The sequence below is a fragment of the Lynx rufus genome, unplaced genomic scaffold (genome assembly GCF_022079265.1).
Source record: "Lynx rufus isolate CCGP_SWC_20201006 ecotype Redwood Valley unplaced genomic scaffold, mLynRuf1.p SCAF_4, whole genome shotgun sequence".
Taxonomy (NCBI): domain Eukaryota; kingdom Metazoa; phylum Chordata; class Mammalia; order Carnivora; family Felidae; genus Lynx; species Lynx rufus.
Window position 1 is genome coordinate 102339750 of NW_025814856.1, and position 22921 is coordinate 102362670.

Here is a 22921-nt window from a genome sequence, read left to right on the forward strand (position 1 = left end):
TTGTGAATACATGGGCTCATGAGAGATGTGCTGGTGAGCTGATTATTTTTCTAAGACTCATCTGTGGCATACTTATCCTTTTCCTGATTTTGCTAACATTGTTTCTTCCTATTCCTAACATATGTTCTTTTCTGTGAGCCATGTATCATTTGAGACCTATAAAATAATTTTAGTGGATTATTAGTATATTGGGTTTTTCTTTGGCTATTTCGACTGCAGTGCCATGACAAAAACACTCTGACTATTGAGAAAGGTCCAGCCATTAAGAAACTATTTTCAGGTTTGAGGTGGGGTTTTTTGTTTGTTTGTTTGTTTTCTTTTTTTTGCTAGGTTTTTCCAGTGACCTGAAGACTGAACGCAGCCTGGTCACATGTCTAAAGTTGTCAGGCCTAATAACCGCCATGGTTCCTACTGTGTGGAGAATGTCTCATCTTGACATCCTCAGAACATACCCGAAGAGTTAGGCTACGTTCTTTCACATTATCATGCCCAAAATGTAAGGGAGATAAATAGTGATTTATATAATACAGATGGCAGCATCAAAACATGCTGTTAGCAGCTCTGCCTGCATTCTTTGCTGTTAGCCAAACCGGTGCTGGGCAAGCCACAGAATCGAGACTTCAGTCTGCCACTTACAGTTGATCTTTGGCACAATTCGCGTAGGCAGTTGTTATAAAATTCTGCAATTTTGCAAGATATTGTGGAAACATTGATTATTCTAATCATAAAGTCAACTGAACCATTCTCCTCGGGCCAAGTACGGAGAGTTCAATTCCAAGAGTCCACAAATTGGCTACTTGGAACTTAAACTGTACTTTCCCACAAGAACAACGTATGTTATGTGGATGGAGTTTCCCAAGGCCAATGCATAGAAGCCTATTTACCTCTTACTGTGATTAACTCATAAATATTAATAATCCTGAGCTTTGGGGGTTAGGACTGAGCAGGCCTTAGTTGTAGGAGAGAAAAAAATAAAGTATTATCTTGTCTTTTCCGGGTTCAGAGCTGATACTAGTCAGACTTTTGAAAGAGACTCTTTTTGACATCATTGTATTCCTTCCTACACACATTTTAATTCTATTTGCGTTTATGTCTAGGGCTGTATTGCGTAACCTTCTTCAGCCTTTGCCCTTAACATACTTCAGTGCTCTGTCTTCTAGAGAGCTTAATCAGCTGAGATTTTGTGGTACATTTCTTTTCATGTTTTATATTGTTAAAATAAATAGGTTGGATATACGGCTTTTAGCGACTGCATCTTAACATCACTGCTTCTGATCCTGAGTCTGTTTCTCTATCAAAAGATTATCTCCACATAGTTCTAGGATCCCTTGTTACCCTAGAAGAACCTCTTTTGGTAAAATGACCAGGAGTATAGAGCTACAACACAAGAATTATTCCATAGACTAACACTGACCTGTTCTAGAATCCTGTCCCTAATGTCATCTTTCCTGTTTCTCTTTTTCAAGGTAGCATGTAAAATCTTATATATTCCCATTGACAGCACATAAGAAGCATCTAGTAAATGCCTTTTTCCCCTCTTTAGGAATATGTTCACAATCATACTGGTGGCAGATGCTGTGCTAGCCCTCTGTGGATGAGTTACTATTTATAGTTGAAAACTAAGTAATAAGTGTACATCTCCGTTCTAGCAGTTACAACCCAGAGTCTAGAATAGAAGCAAACCAAAATTTATTAACAAACGTGCATATATGTTTCACTTAATCTCCTGTTATCTATTTACCAGAATATAAGCTCCAGCAGGAGCAGATAACTTTATTTTACTCATTGCTTTATCCTCAGCATAGAGTAGTGCCTATCATAGAGTAGTGCTTAGAGGAGATTTCTTCAGGTATTCCTTTAAGGCCTGTCTTTATGGTATGTCCATTTTTTAAGGATATATTTTTTAGCTGTGTTGAACATAAGTATCTTTTTTTTTAGGTTGTTAAATTATATGTATGAGGCCTTTGAATGTTCAGGAAGAGTGTGATAATGTTCCCCTCCCCGATCACCACCAAAAAAAAAGACAGTACAGAGAACTAAACAACTAAGATTATGCTAATTTAGTGATAAGGCCTTTGGTGGGGAAGAAACCATAAAATCCAAATTCCCTTTTGAAATTCAAGGAAAGGAAGTAACTGCTAAAATCCATATCATCTTCCATTCTGATCATGACTGGGCAGAAAGTAGGGTATCAACTAGGCCTGTTGATACCCCCAAAAGGGGATCTGTTAAATTTTTTCTCCCTGTTATCTTCTGTGTTCCTCTAGGAAAAATACCAACACATAGAGGCCATTGCTTACACTGGGTCTCTTGTGACACTAACAAAAGTCAGGCCCAATAAAGCTTTCAGATTTTAATTAGAATTCAGATTACCTGAGCTTTCAGACTTTAATTAGAAGAATGGGATGTTAGATTGGAAGGAACTTGATCATCATCTTGTCTCCTCCTCCTGTCTCCAGCAAGGACACTACAGTTGAGACAGATCAAAACCTAGCAAGACAGGGAGCCTAACGGTAATGAGCTCTGACTCTGGTGCAGCCTGGTTGAATCCCAGCTCTGCCACTTAGTTATTATGTGTCCTTGGGCAAGCTACTCAACCTCTCTTGTATCTCAATTTCTTAATCTGTTAATTACAGATAATGATGGTACCTGCCTCCTAGGATTGTTAATAGTGATTAAATGTGCTCAGGTGATTTTACCTTTGTCATCTCCTATAATGTTACCACAATCCTGTGAGTAGGGAGGAACATTATTATTTTAAGAAAGGGGAAGCTGAGGCTTAGAAAATAAAGTAACTTTCCTAAATTCTTTGTAGTCCAGATGACAACAAAGATCTTCTATACAAACCTCATACTACTACTTGCTGCCTCTTTTGCAGGAGGAATAGCCTTATATGGGCAATCAGCTGTGAAAGGGCCTGGTGTGTGGAGAACAGTAAGAAACTGTGTGGCTAGAGCACAGAGGTGAATGGTGGCGAGCAGAAGCAGTGAGAGTAGAGAGGTAGAAAGGCCGGCATTTCATAAGGGGCCTTGTAGGCCTTGCTCAGAGAAATGAAGGACCAGGTAAAGATCTTTGTCAGCTAAAGGACACGACCAGATTTATCTTTTAAGGGCCACAGCACAGGTGGAAGTACAGAAGTGGAGAGAGAGCAGGAGGACCAGATAAGGTAATTTTTGGCAGTCTAGTCCCGTGGTCTCCAAATTTGATTCCTCACATGTCCTTTGCAGCAATTTTTGATCTATACCATTAATATAAGTTCATATATTTCTAAGTTATGTATGTACTTAATTCGATCCACAAACTAAATATGTATTAGTAAAGCATACTTTCTTATTTTTAAGGGTAAAAAGTGTGTGTAAATGTTCTAAAAATCTTGCATGTCAGCACATTGTTTTATGCCTCTCAGTTGGGAAACCAGAGGGGCAGGGGAGAGAGATTGAGGGGGTGCAGAGATGTTGGAGGAGAGGGACTAAAGAGGAGTCTGCAGCATCTGGTGGCTGATAGATGGACGAGGTCAGGGAGGATAAAGGCCAAGTTCTATCAGAGTTCTAATTTGGGAGATGCAGAAGGTAGATTATTACCATTAGTAATTAGGCAGTGAGTATCAAAGAAGGAACAAGCTTTAAGGTGGAAACAGTGATAAGTTTAAGAGTCCATGTCGGTTAGTGCCTAAAGACACTATAATACCATTTTCCTTTAGCAAGAATTGGGGGTAAAAAGTAAATACCAAGATTTCCCTAATACGTTAAGACAGCATTTGTAGCATTTTTCTTTGCCACCTTCTATTTTGCACATAGTTAAGTGCTCAGCAAATATTTAAGTGAGCATTTAAAATTACGGTGAAACTTTGGGGTGCCTGGGTGGCTGAGTTGGTTAAGCATCTGATTTCGGCTCAGGGCATGATCTCACAGTTCGTGAGTTCGAGCACCATGTCAGGCTCTGTGCTGACAGCTCGGAGCCTGGAGCCTGCTTCAGATTCTGCCCTCTCTCTCTCTCTCTCTCTCTGCCCTCCCCTGTTCATGTGCTCGCTTTCTCTCAAAGATAAGTAAACATTAAAATTTTTTTTTTAATTACAGTGAAACTTTTATTAGAATTGTTTATTTTTCCTCATTAGGATACTTCAGGAGTAGTTTAATATGAATAATGTGTTTTAAAATGTTTTTTGAAAACTGATGTCCCTGGAAATATTTCTGTTTAAAAAGCTCAAGAATATAAAATCTAAGATGGGGAACACCTGGGTGGCTCAGTCAGTTAAGCATCCAACTCTTGATCTCAGCTCAGGAGTTTAAGCCCCGTGTTGGACACTGAGCTGGGTGTGAAGTCTACTTTAAAAAAATAAACAAAAAAGATTGTATCAGAATGATTTTCCTGAGATCCTTAATTACATTACTTTTCAAGATATAAAATATTCTCTGTAAACTGAAATTTTTCTGTGTGACCATTGTGATGTATATGTATAAGAGGCTGGATTTTAGTCTATAAACTGGTTTGAAGACTGTCTTCAGTAAAGTGATTTGCTTTCATTTTGAACTGCAAGGTCAGGTAGTCAAATTCAGAGTGACTAGTTAGCATATCAATGACTCCAAGTCACATTAGGAGATAATAATAAAGTGTGCCATTCTGCATATCAAGATTATGTTTGTGGAAGAAGAATTGTACTTATTGTGAGTACACAAAAATAAAGGAACAGCTATGATTGTTTACTTAATTTTTAAAGTGATATCAATTCAATGAATACTTAGGGAACGATGTGATTAAAACACTTGCCCACATATGACAAATATTTGATTAATGGACCAAACATTTGGAATGTAAGTTAAGCCCATTATTCAAAACACAATCTTAATTTGAAATAAAGTTCAAAAATATAAGTAGCGAAGGTTCTGATGGTCATTTTTCCTCCTTACCCTTTGTTGAATGCCAGTCTGAGGAAGATCTTAGCTGTGGTTGATGACTTGTTTTATTAAAATTCTGTAACCTTCTCATAAAAGGTTGACTTTGAAGTTTTAGGGGAACCTTACAGACTGTTTGTAAAAGCCAAAATTTCTCCTTACTTGTCCCCAGTTTGGTCTTGGAGTTAACTGAACTCCTTTTCAATACAATCAGTAATCACAAACAACTGGTTCCAAATTGTTTGTTGCCAAGAAAGGCTATATAGTTTTATGTTTCTCCCAGTTTCATTAGGCCATCAAACCACACTACAGCTGATAATTTCATTTCCTGAAGCAAAAGAAGTAATTTTAATGCTAGAGTAGTAATTGTTTAGGTCCTATTTAGTCAATCATATTTCTAACCTAACTCATCATTGGCTTTTAATTATACTCCTCATATGTCATTGAGTATAGTTTTGGTTGAACTCTACCCTCACTTATCCAGCCTCTTACCTCCGCTGTGAAGACAGAATTACATTCTACTGGTTAGGTCTTTGTAGAGGAATCTGTAGAATCTATGCTTTAGCCATTGATGTTAATTTCAGGATGATAGATTATATGCTAAAGGATGACTTTATGAACTGGCAGGGTTTATGCTAGGCAGTCTAAACTGGGGAATCTGGTACTCCAAATATCACCCTGCCTTGCTCCCAGACACAAAAATCTCCTCTTTTTAAGTAACTGAATAGAAGTAGAATGTGCAGATCTATTAAAAATTATTTTCTGTTCCCCTCTTCTGCCAAGAGAAAGTAGAATAGGTGAATGGTTCACCTTCTTACATTTGCAAACAGGGAAGGGTATGTTCTTTCTGCTATTATGGTCATATTCAGACCATATGATTCAGGCACTGTCCTAATTCTTTTCGCACACATTTTTCATAGCTATCCTATCAGTAATTAGTCCCATTTTGCAGATCAAAAAAGGGATCAAATTTTTCCTAGGTCATGGTGTTAGGCCTGATAGAAGTCAGGCAGCCTGACTCCAGACGAGTGCTTTGACCTTTTCATGATTGGGTCTCAAATTTGGCTCTGCTGTAAAAATATTTGGGGGCTTTCCAAAAAAAAAGAAAGAAAGAAAGCAACGAGGCAGCACGTGCTGGGGAAGAGCCCCAGACTAACTAAATCAGAATATCTTAGGGATGAGGTCTGGACAGTGGTATTTATTGATATTTTTGAAACATCTGATGAGTCTAATGTGAAACCAAAGTTAAGGACTACTTACTGTGCTATTACATTACTTGTTTTAGTACTAATTTCTCTTAATTTGATAGTGATCTGATAGTAAGAGATAAAGCACATCTAAAGACTTAAGACTAATAAGAACCATGGCAAAGATTTTACATACCTACCCACAGAATGTCTTAACTGTATAATATCATTTTTTATACTGGAATTGTGGGCCATACTTAATATACCAGAAATAATGAGGGCCATATATAAGGAGAGATTCAGAAAACTCTTAAACAATAAAAGTACATGTAGTTTTTTTTTGTTTTTTTTTTTTAACATTTATTTATTTTTGAGACAGAGACAGAGCATGAGCAGGGGAGGGTCAGAGAGAGGGAAACACAGAATCCGAAACAGGCTCCAGGCTGTGAGCTGTCAGCACACAGCCCGATGCGGGGCTCGAACTCAACGGACCGCGAGATCATGACCTGAGCCGAAGTCGGATGCCTAACCGACCGAGCCACCCAGGCGCCCCAAAGTACATGTAGTTTTAAAAATAATGTTTTTGTATGTAAAAGCCAATTTTCTCCTTCTCCCCAAATATTAAAAATATTTGACAACCTACTTATATTTTAATGGTAAATATGGTACACATGTATAAGTTTTCCCAAACCAGTAAAAGGTTTCCATACTACTAATTTCCAGAGTTGGGTGATTCTTTATAAAGATAGATGAGACTGTTAAAATATAGACAAATATGTAAATAATCATATTTTTTACATTTAGTTTTATTAATTGACATTGGCTATGATATAAGAATATAAAGTTACACTTAATGAGAACTACAGGTTTAGTTATTTCTTACTGAGGGATGACAGAATGTGAAAATTTATCATGCTTGTGAACAAAAGTGATTGAATTAAGATTACCATGAAACTTCTCATCTTGAATCTCCTGAGCAAGTGTGTTTACCTCACATTTGTAATGTTCTGTTACTGAAATGTGTTTATTAAATTCGGCACAGAGTTCTAAACGAATCAGCTAGACCCCAAGTCTGGAATGGGTAGAATAGGTTGTTCATGTGGATTGTTTTTAAATCATGCCATTTTGTGAAGCAAAAAAAATACTTGTTAGAACCATTAAGAAAGTCACAGAATTTTCGAGTTAGGAGTGGTAATTTCTTTAGTTATATAGAAACTCAGAAAGGCAGTTGTGTTTAAGGTTTCACAACTAGTGACAGAACTGAAACCTCAGACCACGGGTCTCCATTTCCTGTTCCTCTTTGCTGTCTACCAGATCATATACTCACCTGAGGGAAAAAAAAAAACAAAAAACAAAACTCCAGATTGAACAAATCTGTTAATAGTTTCAATTTTTGGGAGTGCCTGAGTGGTTCAGTCAGTTAAGCGTCCAACTTTAGCTCAGGATCTGATCTCACAGCTTGTGAGTTTGAGCCCCACGTCAGGCTCTGTGCTGATAGCTTGAAGCCTGGAGCCTGCTTCGGATTCTGTGTCTCCCTCTCTCTCTGCCCCTCCCCCCAGCCCCTCCCCCCCCCCACTCTGTCTCTCTCTGTGTCTCAAAAATGCATAAACATTAAAAAATTTTTTTTTCTAAATAGTTTTAATTCTCCTTTCAAACTTTATTTTTCCAGACCACCAAAAATTCAAATAAATGTTATATATATAGTTCAACAGCAACAACAAAAAAACCTCAACTTTTTAATTGAAAAGGCAAGGAGATATAATAGTACCAAATACGGTCTATTCTAGGATAGCAATATATTTATTTATTTTTTGTTTAACATTAGCCACCCCTTCTCCCCTAAACTAGAACAAGAATGTTTAAGTGGGGCGCCTGGGTGGCTCAGTTAAGTGTCCCACTCTTGGTTTCGGCTCAGGTCATGAACTCACGCTTCGTAAAGTTCAAGCTCTGTGTAAGGCTCTGTGCTGCCAGTGCAGAGCCTGCTTGGAATTCTCTCTCTCTCTGTCCCTCCCTCCCTCTCTCTCTCAAAATAAATAAATAAACTTTAAAAAAACTATTTAAAAAAAAGAATGTTTAAGTAGGTAAAGCTAAAACTATAAGCTTCTGAAATTTAAAAAAAAATTAGGAATAAAACTAATTTATTGTAAATTGTTAATAGGAAGATAATCAGTTTTGTACATTGTCCAGCTCCTGTCTAGCTTTCAATTCTGGGAATGTCCCTTGAAGTCATTAATAAAGTCACGAGAGAAATCAAGCAGCAGACCTGGTGATGTAGTAAGCAGTAGAGCCCAAAAGACTGTAGCAGTGGCTGAGGTGACTTTTCTTACATGCTGATGGGGTGAGTCCTTGACTGCTGACATGGCCACACTCCCGCTGACAGCAAGAAAAAGTCTTCTCACAACCATTAGAGCCCAGGGTTTCAGGCCATTTGTGCCCTCCTTGGAGAATACCATCACCAGCAAGAACCTCCACGGAGACATCACATACCATCTCCACAGGGCTGCTTGCTGCCTGGATAATAAAGCAGGGTCAGGCTGTGTTTTTGTATTACACCAAGCTCAAGGTCTCGTTCTCACCACTTTAAGATTGTAGACCAATCTTTCTGGTCTTGCCCAGCTCAAGTAAAGGGCAGCAAACTCAGACTCTAGCCAGGTTAATGAGGTTTTGCATTCACCTAAGAAAGAAAATCATATCCTTCCTCCTGCCTTCCATTTGTTTAAATACTATGAGTATCGACTCTGAGAAAATCTTTAAATCTGAATGACATGTGAAGAAACGGAACTTAATTCTAAGACCTAATTCCTTCTAACAGACAGTGTGTAATCTGCAGGAACATATGTAACAGTAGTGATGGAGAAGGGGTGGTTTTCTAAGGTTTCCCAATTGTGTGGCCTTTTTATTTTGTAGGCAATGATTTCCCAGCCTGAGATACAGCCATATGCAAATATAAGCACACATCTCCATTCCCAAGACTAACCTAGGTGCTCTTTGACTCACTTACCAAATACAACTAAGTGTGCCTCAAGAGTCTACTAAGCATGTATTACAGTTCATTAATGATGATGAAAACATCCCTGTTACTCAGATTCTGAATGTGGTGCTGTGTTCTGTAGCCTAATCCAAAGCAACTTATCAAAATTGTGACAACCTTAATTATGACACCAAAGCCATCTTTCAAAATATACATGAAAATGATACATCTCAATAGATCATGTGCTTCGTATTTTAGCAGTGAGAATTGGTTTGCATTAAGTCAGAATTTGTTTAAATGGGACTATTGTATTTATACAGGTATGTTACTGACTTTACAACTTGGCATCTTACAAAGATAATGACACATTTTGGTGGATTTGATTTTCCAAAATCCTTTGCCAGGTAGGAAAGGGAGAAATTACATATAGGTTTTATGACTTTTCATGAATAGACCATTTCTTTTTTTGGTCAAAAATATGAAGAAAACATATTAGGTAGAGATGCTTTTAGATTCCTCATGCTTCTAATAGCAAAAATACAAACTGCTGGAAAAACTATTTTATGTAGACATTTTCAAGGCAAATTTCTGAGTAAATTCCATTTTTCATGATGGGCTGAGGGAAAATGATATTATGTGTTACAAACCTGTTTTTTTCCCCCTGTATACATCTGTTCATGGTGTAATGAAAGTAAAAGTAATATTTCTGCTAAGAAACTTTGTAATGAAGATTATTCCACATGCTAAAATTTTTAATTAAACCGGTTGGACAGTGAGAAAACCTAGAGAACCCTGTGTTATAACCTCTTATATTTCTTTTGCATGATTTATATATATTGCCCCATTCATCTACATTTTGAAATACATACTGCTGTAATTGTTTTCAAGATGATAGCGCTGCTTTATTCAAAATGCAGTTTCTGGACCGAAATATCCTCCTTTTATTTTCTGTGGTATGGCAGATAACTGTTGCATCGCATCTTTTATTTCTAAGAAATGTACTACACAAGGGTGTTAGTAATAGCTCTGCAAAAAAGGAAGCTCTGTGGTGGAAGCAGAGGGGCCATAGTGGATAAACTGTGCAAAAGGCTGCTTGTTTGGAAATCAAATTTAATTTAAAAGAGCTTTCAATCACTAGTTAATATAACTGCTTTAAATTTACAGACAGTGGGAGTAGCTCACCGTTACCCAAGTACGCTTCATCTCCCAAACCAAACAACAGCTACATGTTCAAACGGGAGCCCCCAGAGGGATGTGAGCGAGTGAAGGTCTTTGAGGAAATGGCGTAAGTAATGTCTTTTCTATCAGCTGGGATCTGCAAAGCTGTAAAGCTTTTTTTACTGAGACCAGTTGATTACAGATGAATCAACTACTCCATCCAGCTGATAATGTGTCTCAAAACCAAATTATAAAAAGAAAATTGAATAAGCAGAAGGGATCTTAGTGTAGCATTGGAGTCTGTATGCTGGAAATACATAAACTTAATACAGAAACTTGGAAATTCATCCTTACTACCTAAAATATCTATTTTTGATCACTAAGAATTTTCCTCTCAAAACCTCTGTTGATTTAGATGGCTAACAAGGAGTTTAGCGGCAAATATCCAAGGAGTTTAGCTGGCCTTACGATAGTGATGCCCCAAACCAGAAGGAAACTAACATGTCTCCCTGTAGACGCTATCTAGCATGTGTATTCATTTAATGGAGACAGATTTTTTTTTCTTTTTGAATTTTCAGTACGCAGTAAATTAGAAATTAAAGAAGAGGTTCATGCTGTGAATACTTGGCAGAGTAGCTCAAAAAAAAAAAAAAAAAAGACTCTGTGGCTCTTAGACTCACTCATCCCTTTGTCCCAGTGCAAGTGCCTGGGGAAGGCTGCTGTACTCTTGCAACCTGGAAGGGGACAGAGACTGGTCTTGCAGGAGTTGATGGCTAAGTTCTGGGAGTAGGAGGGGAGGAAAGGCTTCAGGACCCTGCTCCGCTGGGCTGTGACCGGCTCTTTGAGAAATTTTCTGATCTGTTGGTAGATGTATAGCAATGCAGAAAAAGGAGGAAATGCTTAAAACCAAATATAGGATTAGGTCATCCCTCTCCCATTGCACTTTTTCTTAACAGAAAAGGTCATTCTAACCTTGCATAATCTTCAGCTATAACGTAGGAAGTTTTTCCATCTTCCTAAATGATTGAAAGCAAACTAATGATCTTAGAAAAAATTTGCCCAGTCCTTTTGAAGATCCTTTGGTGTCAAAATTCACTCATTGCTGTGCACATCCGTAGTCTGCCAGCTGACTTGTGCTATGGAAGATGTTTACCCCTCTGTGTACACTTAACTCATTCCCTGCCATTCGCATTGTAGCTGTTGTAGAGAACTCCAGCTAAGTGAGAAAGTTTGGAAGTTGTTAGTGATTATAAATGTCATTTTGTCTTACGGTTTTAGGTCTCGTCAGCCTATCTCAGCCCCTCTCTTTTCATGTCCTGACAAAAACAAGGTTAATTTCATCCCAACCGGATCAGCTTTCTGTCCTGTAAAACTTCTAGGCCCTCTCTTACCTGCCTCCGACCTGATGCTCAAGAACTCTCCTAACTCTGGCCAGAGCTCGGCTCTGGCCACTCTGACCGTCGAGCAGCTCTCCTCCCGGGTTTCCTTTACATCCCTTACTGACGACACCAGCTCCGTGGGCGCCACGGAGGCCTCCGTCCAACAGCCGTCCCAGCAGCAGCTCCTGCAGGAACTGCAGGGTGAGGAACACATCTCTGCTCAGAACTATGTGATCATCTAAAGTGAAGGGGGAGCTGGCCTCTACCCTACCTTCATGGATTAGGAACTAGACCTCAGACATCTTATCTGCATGGAGTGACAAACTTTTTGAACACCACCACCACCAACAGAATACTTATCAGCATCATAAAGTATCTCTTGACACTGATCTTGGCAGGGACGGAACTCCTATTCAGCAGTTTTTGTGGAAAGCAGTAATGCTTGCAAAATGTGTGTGTCATTCAGCATTTTAAGTGGAGACTATGCATTTCATAGTATGTTTGACAGAGTAGTAGTGTGTCCTGTGTTTTGTTCCAAATTCTTCAGTATAAATAAGCTCTATATCAAAAAGTTGCCTGTCTAAATAGAAAAATGTCTTGCTGTGTTTTGTCCTATGGAAAATACTGTACTTCAGGATTATGTTTACAATTGATCCAGGTGTTTGTTTCTAACTTCTGTAATACATACAATGCAAAAAAATAAATAAATAAATGGCCACAACAGTTGCACAGTGCCCACCCTATGGCCTAGCTTCAGGTACTTCAGTTGAAGTCTAAACTCAGGTAACTTGGAATGTATATCATATTGGGATATTAAATATTTCACAGCTAAAAAGCTAAAGAGGGAACATCACTCTTTTGCCTTTCCTTATTTTCTGCATTTCCCTTTCCTCATTACATTCCACATTCTTAGAATAAGAAGTGCATTCAACCCTAGGAGAACAATAATCCTGGACATGGGTGAACATGAGGAGAACCAGCAAATCTGTGGTGTCTGACATCACTTTTGTCATGCGGTTACAAGTAACACAACTGTTGAATCCACTGTTTCAACATGTGTAGATGTGGCTTTTTTTTTTTTTTTTAAACAAGTTCAGGTGTTGCTCAGTTAATGACTGTTCTAATGTTGCAAATAAAGCGTCTGATACCAGGCTGTATGTAAACATTCCAATTGTGTGTAATGGGATTTAAAAACAAGAAAGTCTAGGTTTGATTTCCAAACAAGTGAACTTTCCCAGGGGATGGTGGAGATTTCTTGTTTATGTTGCCCATCAGGGTCATGAAATGCCATTGTTTTAGCTAAAGGCATATTAGTGTTCAGTTTCACTTTTGGAAATGCTTTAATTTGCAGGTTGAAAAATGACACGCTTTTGGTTAATTGTTTTCCTCAAGCACTTGAGGTGTGCGAGTCGCATTTGTGTGGAGAGAGAGCATGCGGGTCTCAGATGCTGTGCACATTAGGAAGTAGGTTCTTTGGTGACTTACATGGCGGTCGCTCACAGCTGCCTCATTGCGTCTCTCCTCACAATATCATGGATAGTTCTGGTAGTATTTTGGATGTGCAAAGTAAAGCCTATACCCAAGTAAGCAGTCTTGAACTCACAGACTTGACCCGAATTCTCAACAGTGTGAAGAGAGCCCTAGATACTCTTGAGTGGTCAGTGGAAGAGCCCAGCTCTCAGACTTTGTTATCTGTGGCACAAAGAGAGTATCCTAAAGCAGAGGGAGGTTTTTGTATTTTTATTCCATTGCTTAAGTTCAGTAAAACACAGAGTTGTTTCATCTGTACCTACTACAGTATATGGCACAGTTTTCTTAACAGTTAGGGGAATAGGTGCCTACAGTTATAGGAACGTTTCAGTTCCTTTCAGTCATTCCTCGGGATTTCTTTATTTCCTAAGGAGGGTGAAGAAAGAAGAAGTGATAAAGAAGAAAGCAACACCATTGATTTTTTTTTTTTTTAGAAATGGTATATATATATATATGTATATGTTTGTGTGTGTATGTATTTTGTGTATTATTTTTTCATGATTCCAATTATCTTCTTTCCACCAAAGTTTGCAGTAATATTCTCTCCTGAAGGTGCATTCTGGCTCCTTTAAATTAGTCAGTGTTATATTGTAGGAGACTGTCATGGAAAAGGACTCAGTTTACTTTTGCCATTTTCACAGGGGAACCTTTTAAAACAATCTTTTCAGCAGCAGACACCTTTAACCCTAATAATCTCAGGCCTTGATGAAAATACTATATTTTGTAGATTATGGTTAAAGGGAGAAAATTATTCTGTAAGATAAATATGAGCTCCATTAACTTCTGATATCTGGTTTAGCATTACATAATGTATTGATCTTATGCTCTGCTTTTGTCCAAATAAGATGCAATAGTATCAATATCAATTTCTGAAAGATGGACTGAATGCTTTTTTGGTGATGAAATCTGATGTACGATATTTATAGTGACATGTGCTTTTATTTTCTCATGAGAAACTAAATATTAATTGTGTTGTACATTTGTTCTTAGCATATATTAAAGTTCCGAACCAAATGTGTTAAAGCTTATGCTTTGCCATGTAAATTTCCCAGAAGTTGTTGAGCTCAAATGTATCCTACATCCAGCTGTAGAAATTTGTCAGAAATTGTTTAAATTTTGTACATAGTTGTACTGTTTAATTCTAGCCACTGCGCTGAACAGTATTTGAGTTACCATACAATATGGCTTTACACAAGGAAATGTGTGGCTTTTGTTTTGTATTTTTTCAGTATAGAAGTTCCTGTGTCTTATTTAAATAAAGTTATTAGTAAAACCAGAATACTTCACCTATGTTTTTTGGAAATATTGGTTCGTAAGCACCTTGCCCAACAGAGATACACTTAGGTCAGGGTGATGGCAGTATCTGGTGCTCACTGAATTCCTGACCTGTATCTCTGGTGCTGGAGGGACTCTGACCGGATCAGATTTCCACAGCCTGGTTTCCTCTTGACATGTCATTTACACACTTTCCATCACACAGTAAGAAGCTGGATGTCTAAAGTTCCAAGTCTTTGTACCGCTCCCAACTGTGTGAGCACCTCAAATAGAGAAAACACTGCCCTTACATTTTTATTCTATACCTAAGAATTTTTTATGGAGGTAATTCTTTTTATTGTTTTTTATTTTTTTTAATGTTTATTTATTTTTGAGAGACAGAGAGATAACAAGTGGGGGAAGGGCAGAGAGAGAGGGAGACAAAGAATCTGAAGCAGGTTCCAGGCTCTGAGCTGGCAGCACAGAGCCCGATGCGGGGCTTGAACTCACAGACCACGAGATCGTGACCTGAGCTGAAGTTGGACAGTTAACCAACTGAGCCACCCGGGTACCCCAAAGTCATTTTTTTTTTAAGTCCACTGACATCACCTCAAAGGAAGTTGTGTGTTTCTTACAAAGAAAACTGCAGCAAAAAATTGTAAATTGTTTACTCTTTTTATTTAGGTTTAGATTTGGGATAAGAGGGAGAAAACCTTAACAGAACAAAGGAGTTGTTGATGTTATGCCCAGTTATCCAGATAGGGTCATGATAGGCCTCATGGTGGCCTGAGAGCAAAACAGACTACTTTGAGAAATAATTTGCCAGCAGTCTTCTTCATTTCCGAAGCATATCTCCTCAAAGAGGTTGGTAAGATTTTACCTTTAAATTTAGCTAAAAAATTTGTAATTAGCTATGTTTTGGGCTGAAGAAAAAGTAAAATATAACTTTTCAATGGTGATGTTTATCAACAGTTTTCTTGAAGATGATACATAACTTGGGCAGGAAACGATCTATCCGAGGTTAAAAGTCCCACTGCAGGTGACTGTGAAGGAGAAAGTGGAATTCTCAGCTCCGTCTCTGCTTGACTTGATCATATAAGCTTAATATAAACAGCCCTGAGAAACAGGTCAGTATTGCAAATTAAAAAAAAACAAAACCCAAACCTAAGGAACAAGGAGAGAGGGGAATTAGGTCTAGATCTAAGTTTTAGCCTTATGCTAGCTAAAAATAATCACTTGAAGTTTATTCATGAATATTTCAAAATAAATGTTTGCTCCCACCCCTTCCATCTCTGAAGTTCCATTATCCCTACATGTTCCCAGCAGCTCCTACCTTCTACCCCCGCTTGAAACTCACAAGTCTTTTTTCCCCTCTCTACATACCTTTGGTAAACTCAGGGCTTTTTGGAACTCAGGAGCTTTGTATGGGTCCCTTAATTCACACCTGGAGTCACAACCTAGCATTACAGTTCCAGTCGTCTTGGGGGCATCTCCTCTCAGACTTACTGTCTTAGCTTCACAGATTGAATGGAATGAAGAAGTCTTGTCCCGTGTTGTACTAAATCAGAATACGTCCCAATTCTTCCTTTTCCCCTGAAGACAACTGCAGTTCTGTGTTCTGAAGTTTTCTCCACCTACCTCTCTCACATTTGCCTCTCTGTCTTCCTGTTTATCTCCCTAAATTTCAAGCTGCAGATCAGACCGTATGTCTTGTGGATGAATTTCTTTTGAAATGGGATTCTGATGGCAGGGAAGCAAGATCATTTAGTATGCTAGATTTCCAGTAACCCCTATAGCTGTAGACCAGGGGTCGGCCAGCTAGTGCCTATAGCCAGATGTGCTGCAGGCCTATTTTTGTGAATAAAATTTACGGAACAAAGCCACACTCATTTGTTTATGTATTGCCTATGGCTATTTTGCAGGACAGTGGCAGAGTTAAGTCGTTGCAATGGAGACAGTCTGGCCCACAATGTCTAAGATAATATTTTACTGTCTGGTCCTTTACAGAAAAAAATGTACCAACCTTTGACATAGGCCAGAGAGCAAACTGGGTTTGGGTAACTTGTATCATACACGTGGTTGTTTTAAAAATACGTCCATAAATCTTTTGATACTCCTCTTTGAGAGGTAGAGCTTCATTTTCCTCCCCTTGAAGTTTGGGCTGGACTTGCTTAGAAATGGAATCCAGCAGTGATGGGCTGTCACTTCTGAGATTAGGTTGTAAAAGGACAGGCTTCTGTCTTGGGTGTGCACTCTCCTGGATCACTTGCTATGGGAGAAGCTCTATTGTGAGGAGACCGAGGCAGTCTTTGCTGAGAGAGACCCACATGGCAAGTAGCTATGGCTGGCAGCTAACGCCGAGGCTCCCCAGCCCACAGCCATGTGGGTGAGCTTGGAAGCAGATCCTTCAGCCCCAGTGGAGCCTTGGGATCACTGCAGCCCCAGCCAACAGCTTGTCTGCTGCCTCATTAGAGACCTTGAACCGGACCTGCTAAATCCTAGGTTCCTCACACTCAGAAACCGTGTGGGACAAGCTGTTTGTTGTTCTAAGGTGCTGAGTTTAGGGGTAATTTGTCACATAGGATTATACAGCTAATACAATAAAGAGCTGCCCTGCCTGCCTCTCCCCCGCCCCCCAACACGTACCCATTACTGCCAGCAAGATCACCCAGGGTCTTGTGCCATCCTGCCCCCACCCTGGGTCCAGAAAATGAGGCTTGCCTTTTTGGAATGAACACTTCTTGAAGAAAGCTCTGTGGGACTAGGTCGAACACAAAGCTTTCTCATACAGAATTTTGTTACCTGAACCACCCACAGGGTAAGTCTACAGTATGTGCCTAAAAGTTATCTTGTCCAGTATTAAACCATCCTACCTACGACAACTAACTGGGGGGAGAAATTAGACTCTCGCAGAAAAGTGTTTGCTGTGGAAAATGATGCAAAAAGAGGTGGGATAGGTGATCAGTTTTCAAAGCTGGAAAAAAAAAACAAACAAAATCTCAAGAAAATGAGAAATATTTCTACCTCAAATGTCTTAGTTTCTATCCTTAACAGGAGGCTGGTGACCCATTGGTTCTAAAACGGCCTATTCCATTTCACAGGCATTTGTGTCTTTCAAAAAAAGAGGAAATTTTTTTCAAAGGTTCCAGATCAGTTTGGTGACGGCCCCTCCCATTTAAAACAGCCATTTTCTTAACACTAAGAATTTGAATAATTAGATCACTTTTCCTACAAAAGATTTTCTGATAACAAGGAATGGGTCCCCTTTCACACTATAAATTCTACTCAACTCTTGGCATCAGCTTTAAGCATGACTTTGATGACATTCCTTTAGCCAGAATTGGGTAAGGTCCCGTAGGCAATGGATGTTATTTCAAACCACTGTCTGGAAGCAAGCGGGATAAAAGGTGGATGTAGGGCTCCATAAGGACCTGCCAAATGGGGAGAAGGGTTCATGCAGAAAGGGCAAACCATTTCTCAGGTTTTCTATTCCACTTTGTAAAGGAAAAGGGTTATACTCCAGGGACAGAAGTTAACAAAGGACACCGCTCATGTGCTGCAGTAAACAGCCTACCATTTTTCATATGGACTGAAATCAAGGCAAACAAGGTAATCTTAACTCACTCTCAATCTGACTGTTTGATTATAGTCAAAAACCTGGTGTGGTCTCTCCTGCTTCCCTTTCCTGTGACCACCCTGGGAGCTATTGTATGGAGAACCCTGACCCTTTCTCCTGATAGCTCCTCTAAGTCCATGACCATTGCAGCAGGTCCTGCTGGAAGACAGTCAAGGGGTAGGAAGGACAGAAGATGGTTACACCTGGGAAATGGGGCCTGTGGGGAAGTGGGGGAGAGTGCTGAGGCGAGCTTTCACAACATTCATAGGTCCTTTTGAAATATCTGATTTTTTTTTCTGACAATGATTATGCATTCCTTTTGTAATGTTTCATAAAAGAAGTCAAGGAAGCAACTTAATCTTCTTTCTTCAATTGTTGGCATTCCTCTTCCTTCTGCTCATGCCACCTTCTCACCAACCATCCATCATCCAGTATGTGGCAGAAAGCAGATATGACTGAACTGACTGCTTTTCATATTCCCCAACAGAAAGACAAGGTGAAAGTCAAAGAGAAGTGATCAATATGAAAATAAATGTTTAACCTCACAAGTAATCAAAGCGTGCAAATTAAAACAACAATTGGTTGCCTTCAAATGGTTGCTTTCAAAGATGAAAAAGAAGGGTGATATTCGGTGCTAAGGGGGTGGTGGGGATATGGTCACTCTCATATCTGGTCTTAGAAGAGTAAGTTAGTATACCTTTTTGAGCAAGAACCTGGCAGCACTTAACACCAAGTGGCAAAAAGCAGGTCACAAACCAGAGTGATCTCTTGGTTTTGTAAAAATACATACATATATATATATACATATATATATATGAGTTAAAAAAGACATGAAGAATGTACAAAAACTAATAGTGGTTATGCTTGGGTTGTGGATATTTGTCTTTAACATTTGCATTTATGTTTTTCTAAGTTTTCTTAGAAACGTTATAATTTGAGAGAAAATGCATGTTAATTTCCAGTTATCAAGGGAGGGGGAAAATGTAGGGAGGAAAGAAGGATATGGCAGGAAAATATTTAGTTTTAGCGGAAATGAGCAGACCTCTTAAAATCAAGGTGGCTTGAGAAGAGGCTTGGTAGAGCAAACTCTGGTTCAGTGGAATTATCCAAATGTACGTACAGTTTCATGCCCTTTTCACTTTCCCATTTAAAAAAAAAAAGGTCCCAACCATCATACTCAGGTACATAAGATTAAATTATTTAAGCCTAGAATGGCGTTTAGGGAAGTCTGGAGTTGTGGTTCAGAGGACAGAGCATTCCTTGGAGTGTGGCCCATACTAAGAGCCCTATACTCAGTTGAGATGGATTTATGAAGTGGGCACCAGAAAGCCCAGAAATCTGTCCTGTCATTTACACTTCTTGAAAATTGAAGCCTCACTTAGAAAATTGAAAAGGACCTTCTGCCCCACGCAAACTATAGAAACCTGAAAGTGGTGAAGAGACTGTTCTTGAATGTGATTCCCATTTCTCAGTACACTCTTTATTGAGGTATATTTAATCTAGTTTTACAGAGCTTGACTGAAGTGGGTGCATGTGATGGATGTTGACCAGAACTTGGATTAGAGAAGACTGGGGATCAAAGCCCTGGACAAACTGCAGTGGATGCCTTGGCTTGAGGATCACCAGCGCAGAATTTGACTCCTGTTCGTCTTTGAATTTGTAGCTGGCATAATCCAGTGGGGCAGGAAGCAACTTGGGGATTCAGACATTTGCTTATTTCTCCTTCTTGGTAAGTGTCTCCCCCATTCACCAAACTGAGCCTCAGCCCTTTGCCATTTGTCATTTCTGTCAGCTGGCAGGCCACACCTGGTAGAACCATGTCCCTCCCGCATGTCAGAAGACAGAGGCAGTGTGGCATAAGGGACTATGGTCCAGGTCTGGCCATCAGACAAGAATGAGTGACCACTCTGTGAATCTGGGAGTCTTTCTTTGTAAAATAGCGATAATGATTATTCTTCTGCTTTTGCCATAACAAAAGAACCTAGGCTGAAGGGCCTAAATGATAGAAATGTATTTCTCACAGTTCCTGGAGGCTCAAAGTCCTAGATCAAGGTCTAGCAATATTTGGGTTTCTAGGAAGGACTTTTCTGGTTTGGAGACAACCGCTTTGTCATGGCCTTTGACATGGTTTTTCCTCTGTCTCTTCTTCTGACACTATCCTATCGGATGAGGCCGCATGCACCCTTAGGACCTCACTTTACCTTAATTACCTCCCAAAGCCCTACATGCCCCAAATCACTGGGTCATATACCTTAAAAGGATAAATGTTATGGTATATGAATTGTAATGCAAAAAATAAACTCAACATGCCAAAAAATACTACTCTGTAGGATAATTAAGAGGGTGAAAGGGACTTGTGTGCACATAGCACAGTGCCTGGCATAGAGCACCCCATGGATAAAATAGTCCATGTAGGGTCAGAAAATGCGAAGGTTGTAAAGCCATAAACCTGGTTCCACAAGCCTCGAATCCTGTCTCCAATATCCTCAAGGATGTTCACTGCATGGCTCTACTTCTTCCTCTGCTGTTCACAATCTGCTGTCTGCATCTTTCCTCGCTTTCGGCAGGTGGGTCAGGCAGGCACCCACCACCCTGGCTACCATGTAAGCAGCCCGCGTGTATGCCTCTGACCTTGTTCTCCCACAGACCTCCATGCCTTTCCTGTTCCCTGTGCTGCCGTGTGCCCAGCTCTCCCCGCCTGCCCACATCCAGAAGGCAAGGCCAGAAGGACATGACACTTCAGGCTTCAGCCCCGGCCCACTCCCGTCTTTTCCAGGTGCTTTGTCTTTAACCACGGGCCTGGTTTATAGGGCAGAAAAACCAGCCTGTTTGGCTCCAGGCTTCCCTCACCACAGGCTGGCCACTGAAGCCCAGGATGAAGAAGCAAGGCTTTCCCTGGGGCTGGTTGTGAGGGCAGGTAACAGATGGGTAGCAGAATGCAGGTAGCAAGAGCTCGGGGCAGTGTGCTGTCCGGATTTGTTCTCTCCCTGCTAGCTTCTTCCTTTCCAGCTGGAGTCAAAGTTGCAGCTCACCCGGGATGGCAGCTCCTATTGGCAGGATAAAAATACCCCTCAGTTTGACTGCTGAGGCCCATGCGTGGCCAACTCAGCCATTAAGGGCAAGGAGAGAGGAAAGAGTACGGAATGCTGGTGACTTCCCTGCAGGGAAAGGTGGCCGTTGGAGCCTCCCGCCCACTTACACGTGGATGATGCAGGCTTCTAGTGCTCAGAGGAAGTTCCAGTCACACCGGTGTCCTCTCCATCAGCATGAAACCTCTTATTAGCATGTTTCTGACTTTTATTGTGCATCGACCCCTTTGAGAATTTATGGAAGCTCTGGACCATTTCCTCAGGAAAAGAAATCCACAGAGGTGCATTTTCACACACACAAAACTACACAGCTCAGAGGATGTACAGAACTCTTGAAGCTAAGGGGTCCATAAATCCCCGGGCCAGAATAGAGTTTATAATAGGGATGAAAGAGTTTATAACACAGCCATCAGAATAGCAATGAACTGTAGGGAGATAATGGAAGCAAGGCTGTTGATATGTCAAGTGCTGTGTCCTGAGAATGCCTTCTGTTTGTGCGGGGGACAGGGGGCCAGCAGACGATGCTCTAAATGTGGTACAGACCCTTGGGGCATCACAGGTCAGGTCCAGAAATACCAGCAAGGAGACACCTCAGACCAAAATCAATAAAAGAGCTCCCTGGGAAGTGGCTGAAAAAGGAAGCTCCAGAGAAGCCCGGCCTCTACTGATGAGGCATTTCTAAAATCAATTGCCTCCTCCTTGGGTGGCAGAAGGGTCAGGATACAGGCCCCTGTCGGGGTTGAGGGGTTTCCTGAGCACTTCTGACCAGCTCTCTGTTAGGGCAAATTATAAAAACGTTGCTCGCCCTGCTGTGAAGGCCCATAGTTCCACCACTGAGATTGTTGCTGGGGGTATGTCCCAGAAGTGGGAAAAGGGCATCTCACTGCACCCGGACAGACTCCTGAAGTGCTACAGGAGTGTCTGGCAATAGGAGTTGAGGGGAAAAGGAAGAGATGGATCAAGAGCCTGTGGAGCCTCAGAATTCAACTGAAGTCAGTCGTGTCTTCCAGGGAAGCACTGGTTCAGTGAGTATGGTCAGATGCTTGTGAACTCTACATCTTGGCATGTTGAGAACAGTGGGGCCCTCAGTCCGTTTCCTACTAGTTAATTATCAGAAGCCAGGATATAGGTATTATATTAAGGCCGTAAGTTCTATTTTCAGTACAAAGAGGTGCAATTGATTAAAGTCCAGATGAGTATCAGCAGCATCAGAGCAGGGATGCTCACAGCTGGCTAAGCAACCTGGACTGCTGCAGGGGTCTGGCTTCTAGCAGCAACCCCCTCCTTCACTGCGTCCTCATCTGCACTTTGTCCCCGCGGCCACCACTCGGTTCCTCAGTACTCAGGAGGCTCCCATCACTTTATAAGTAACTGTGTATTGGTCCTGTTAATTTCAGTATCTATACTTTTGTAATAGACAAATCATTTCGTATCATCCCTAGTTCAGAATCAAAGGAGGGAGAAGCCTATAAACTCTGCTCCTCTCTGGATGAAAAGTTATTCTGCCAGGCCTACCACATGGGTTTCCTGAGCTAGTCAGTTGCAACCAGGTGGTCCTGGGGCTTACAGTGTGACTTACTAGCTAAGACCATGTCCCTCCTCGCAGAATGGGAGCCGGGACTGCTTGGCAGGGGGATATGAGTGTGACTGACAGTTTGAAGATTGCTCTCTTGTCAGTACATTCACGTGGGACTGTTCTCATGTCTCATAAGGCAGAACTGCCAATAGTACAAGACCTTAGTCTACCAAAAAGAAAACAAAATACACACACACACACACACACACACAAAACCCTCTTTAATACACATATATTGTTTTTTTTTTCTTTTGAACAAATTTGTATTG

The 22921-nt window shown here is 40.4% G+C and overlaps 1 protein-coding gene and 1 long non-coding RNA gene across 2 annotated transcripts in view; both read left to right on the forward strand.

Annotated features, from left to right (window-relative positions):
- Positions 1 to 14396, forward strand: part of GLCCI1 (glucocorticoid induced 1) — a 123061-nt gene extending 108665 nt beyond the window's left edge. Inside the window, exons 8-9 of the mRNA XM_047095229.1 lie at positions 10215 to 10335; positions 11487 to 14396. Of these exons, the coding sequence (XP_046951185.1) occupies positions 10215 to 10335; positions 11487 to 11829 (464 nt within the window). The 3' untranslated portion in view covers positions 11830 to 14396. The remainder of the gene's footprint in view (positions 1 to 10214; positions 10336 to 11486) is intronic.
- A 900-nt stretch (positions 14397 to 15296) lies between these two features.
- On the forward strand, positions 15297 to 19572 carry LOC124524693 (uncharacterized). Its single transcript, XR_006965295.1, has 3 exons — positions 15297 to 15498; positions 17876 to 17980; positions 19491 to 19572. It is a non-coding gene; the product is annotated as an uncharacterized LOC124524693 (long non-coding RNA).
- The last annotated feature ends 3349 nt before the right edge of the window (positions 19573 to 22921 follow it).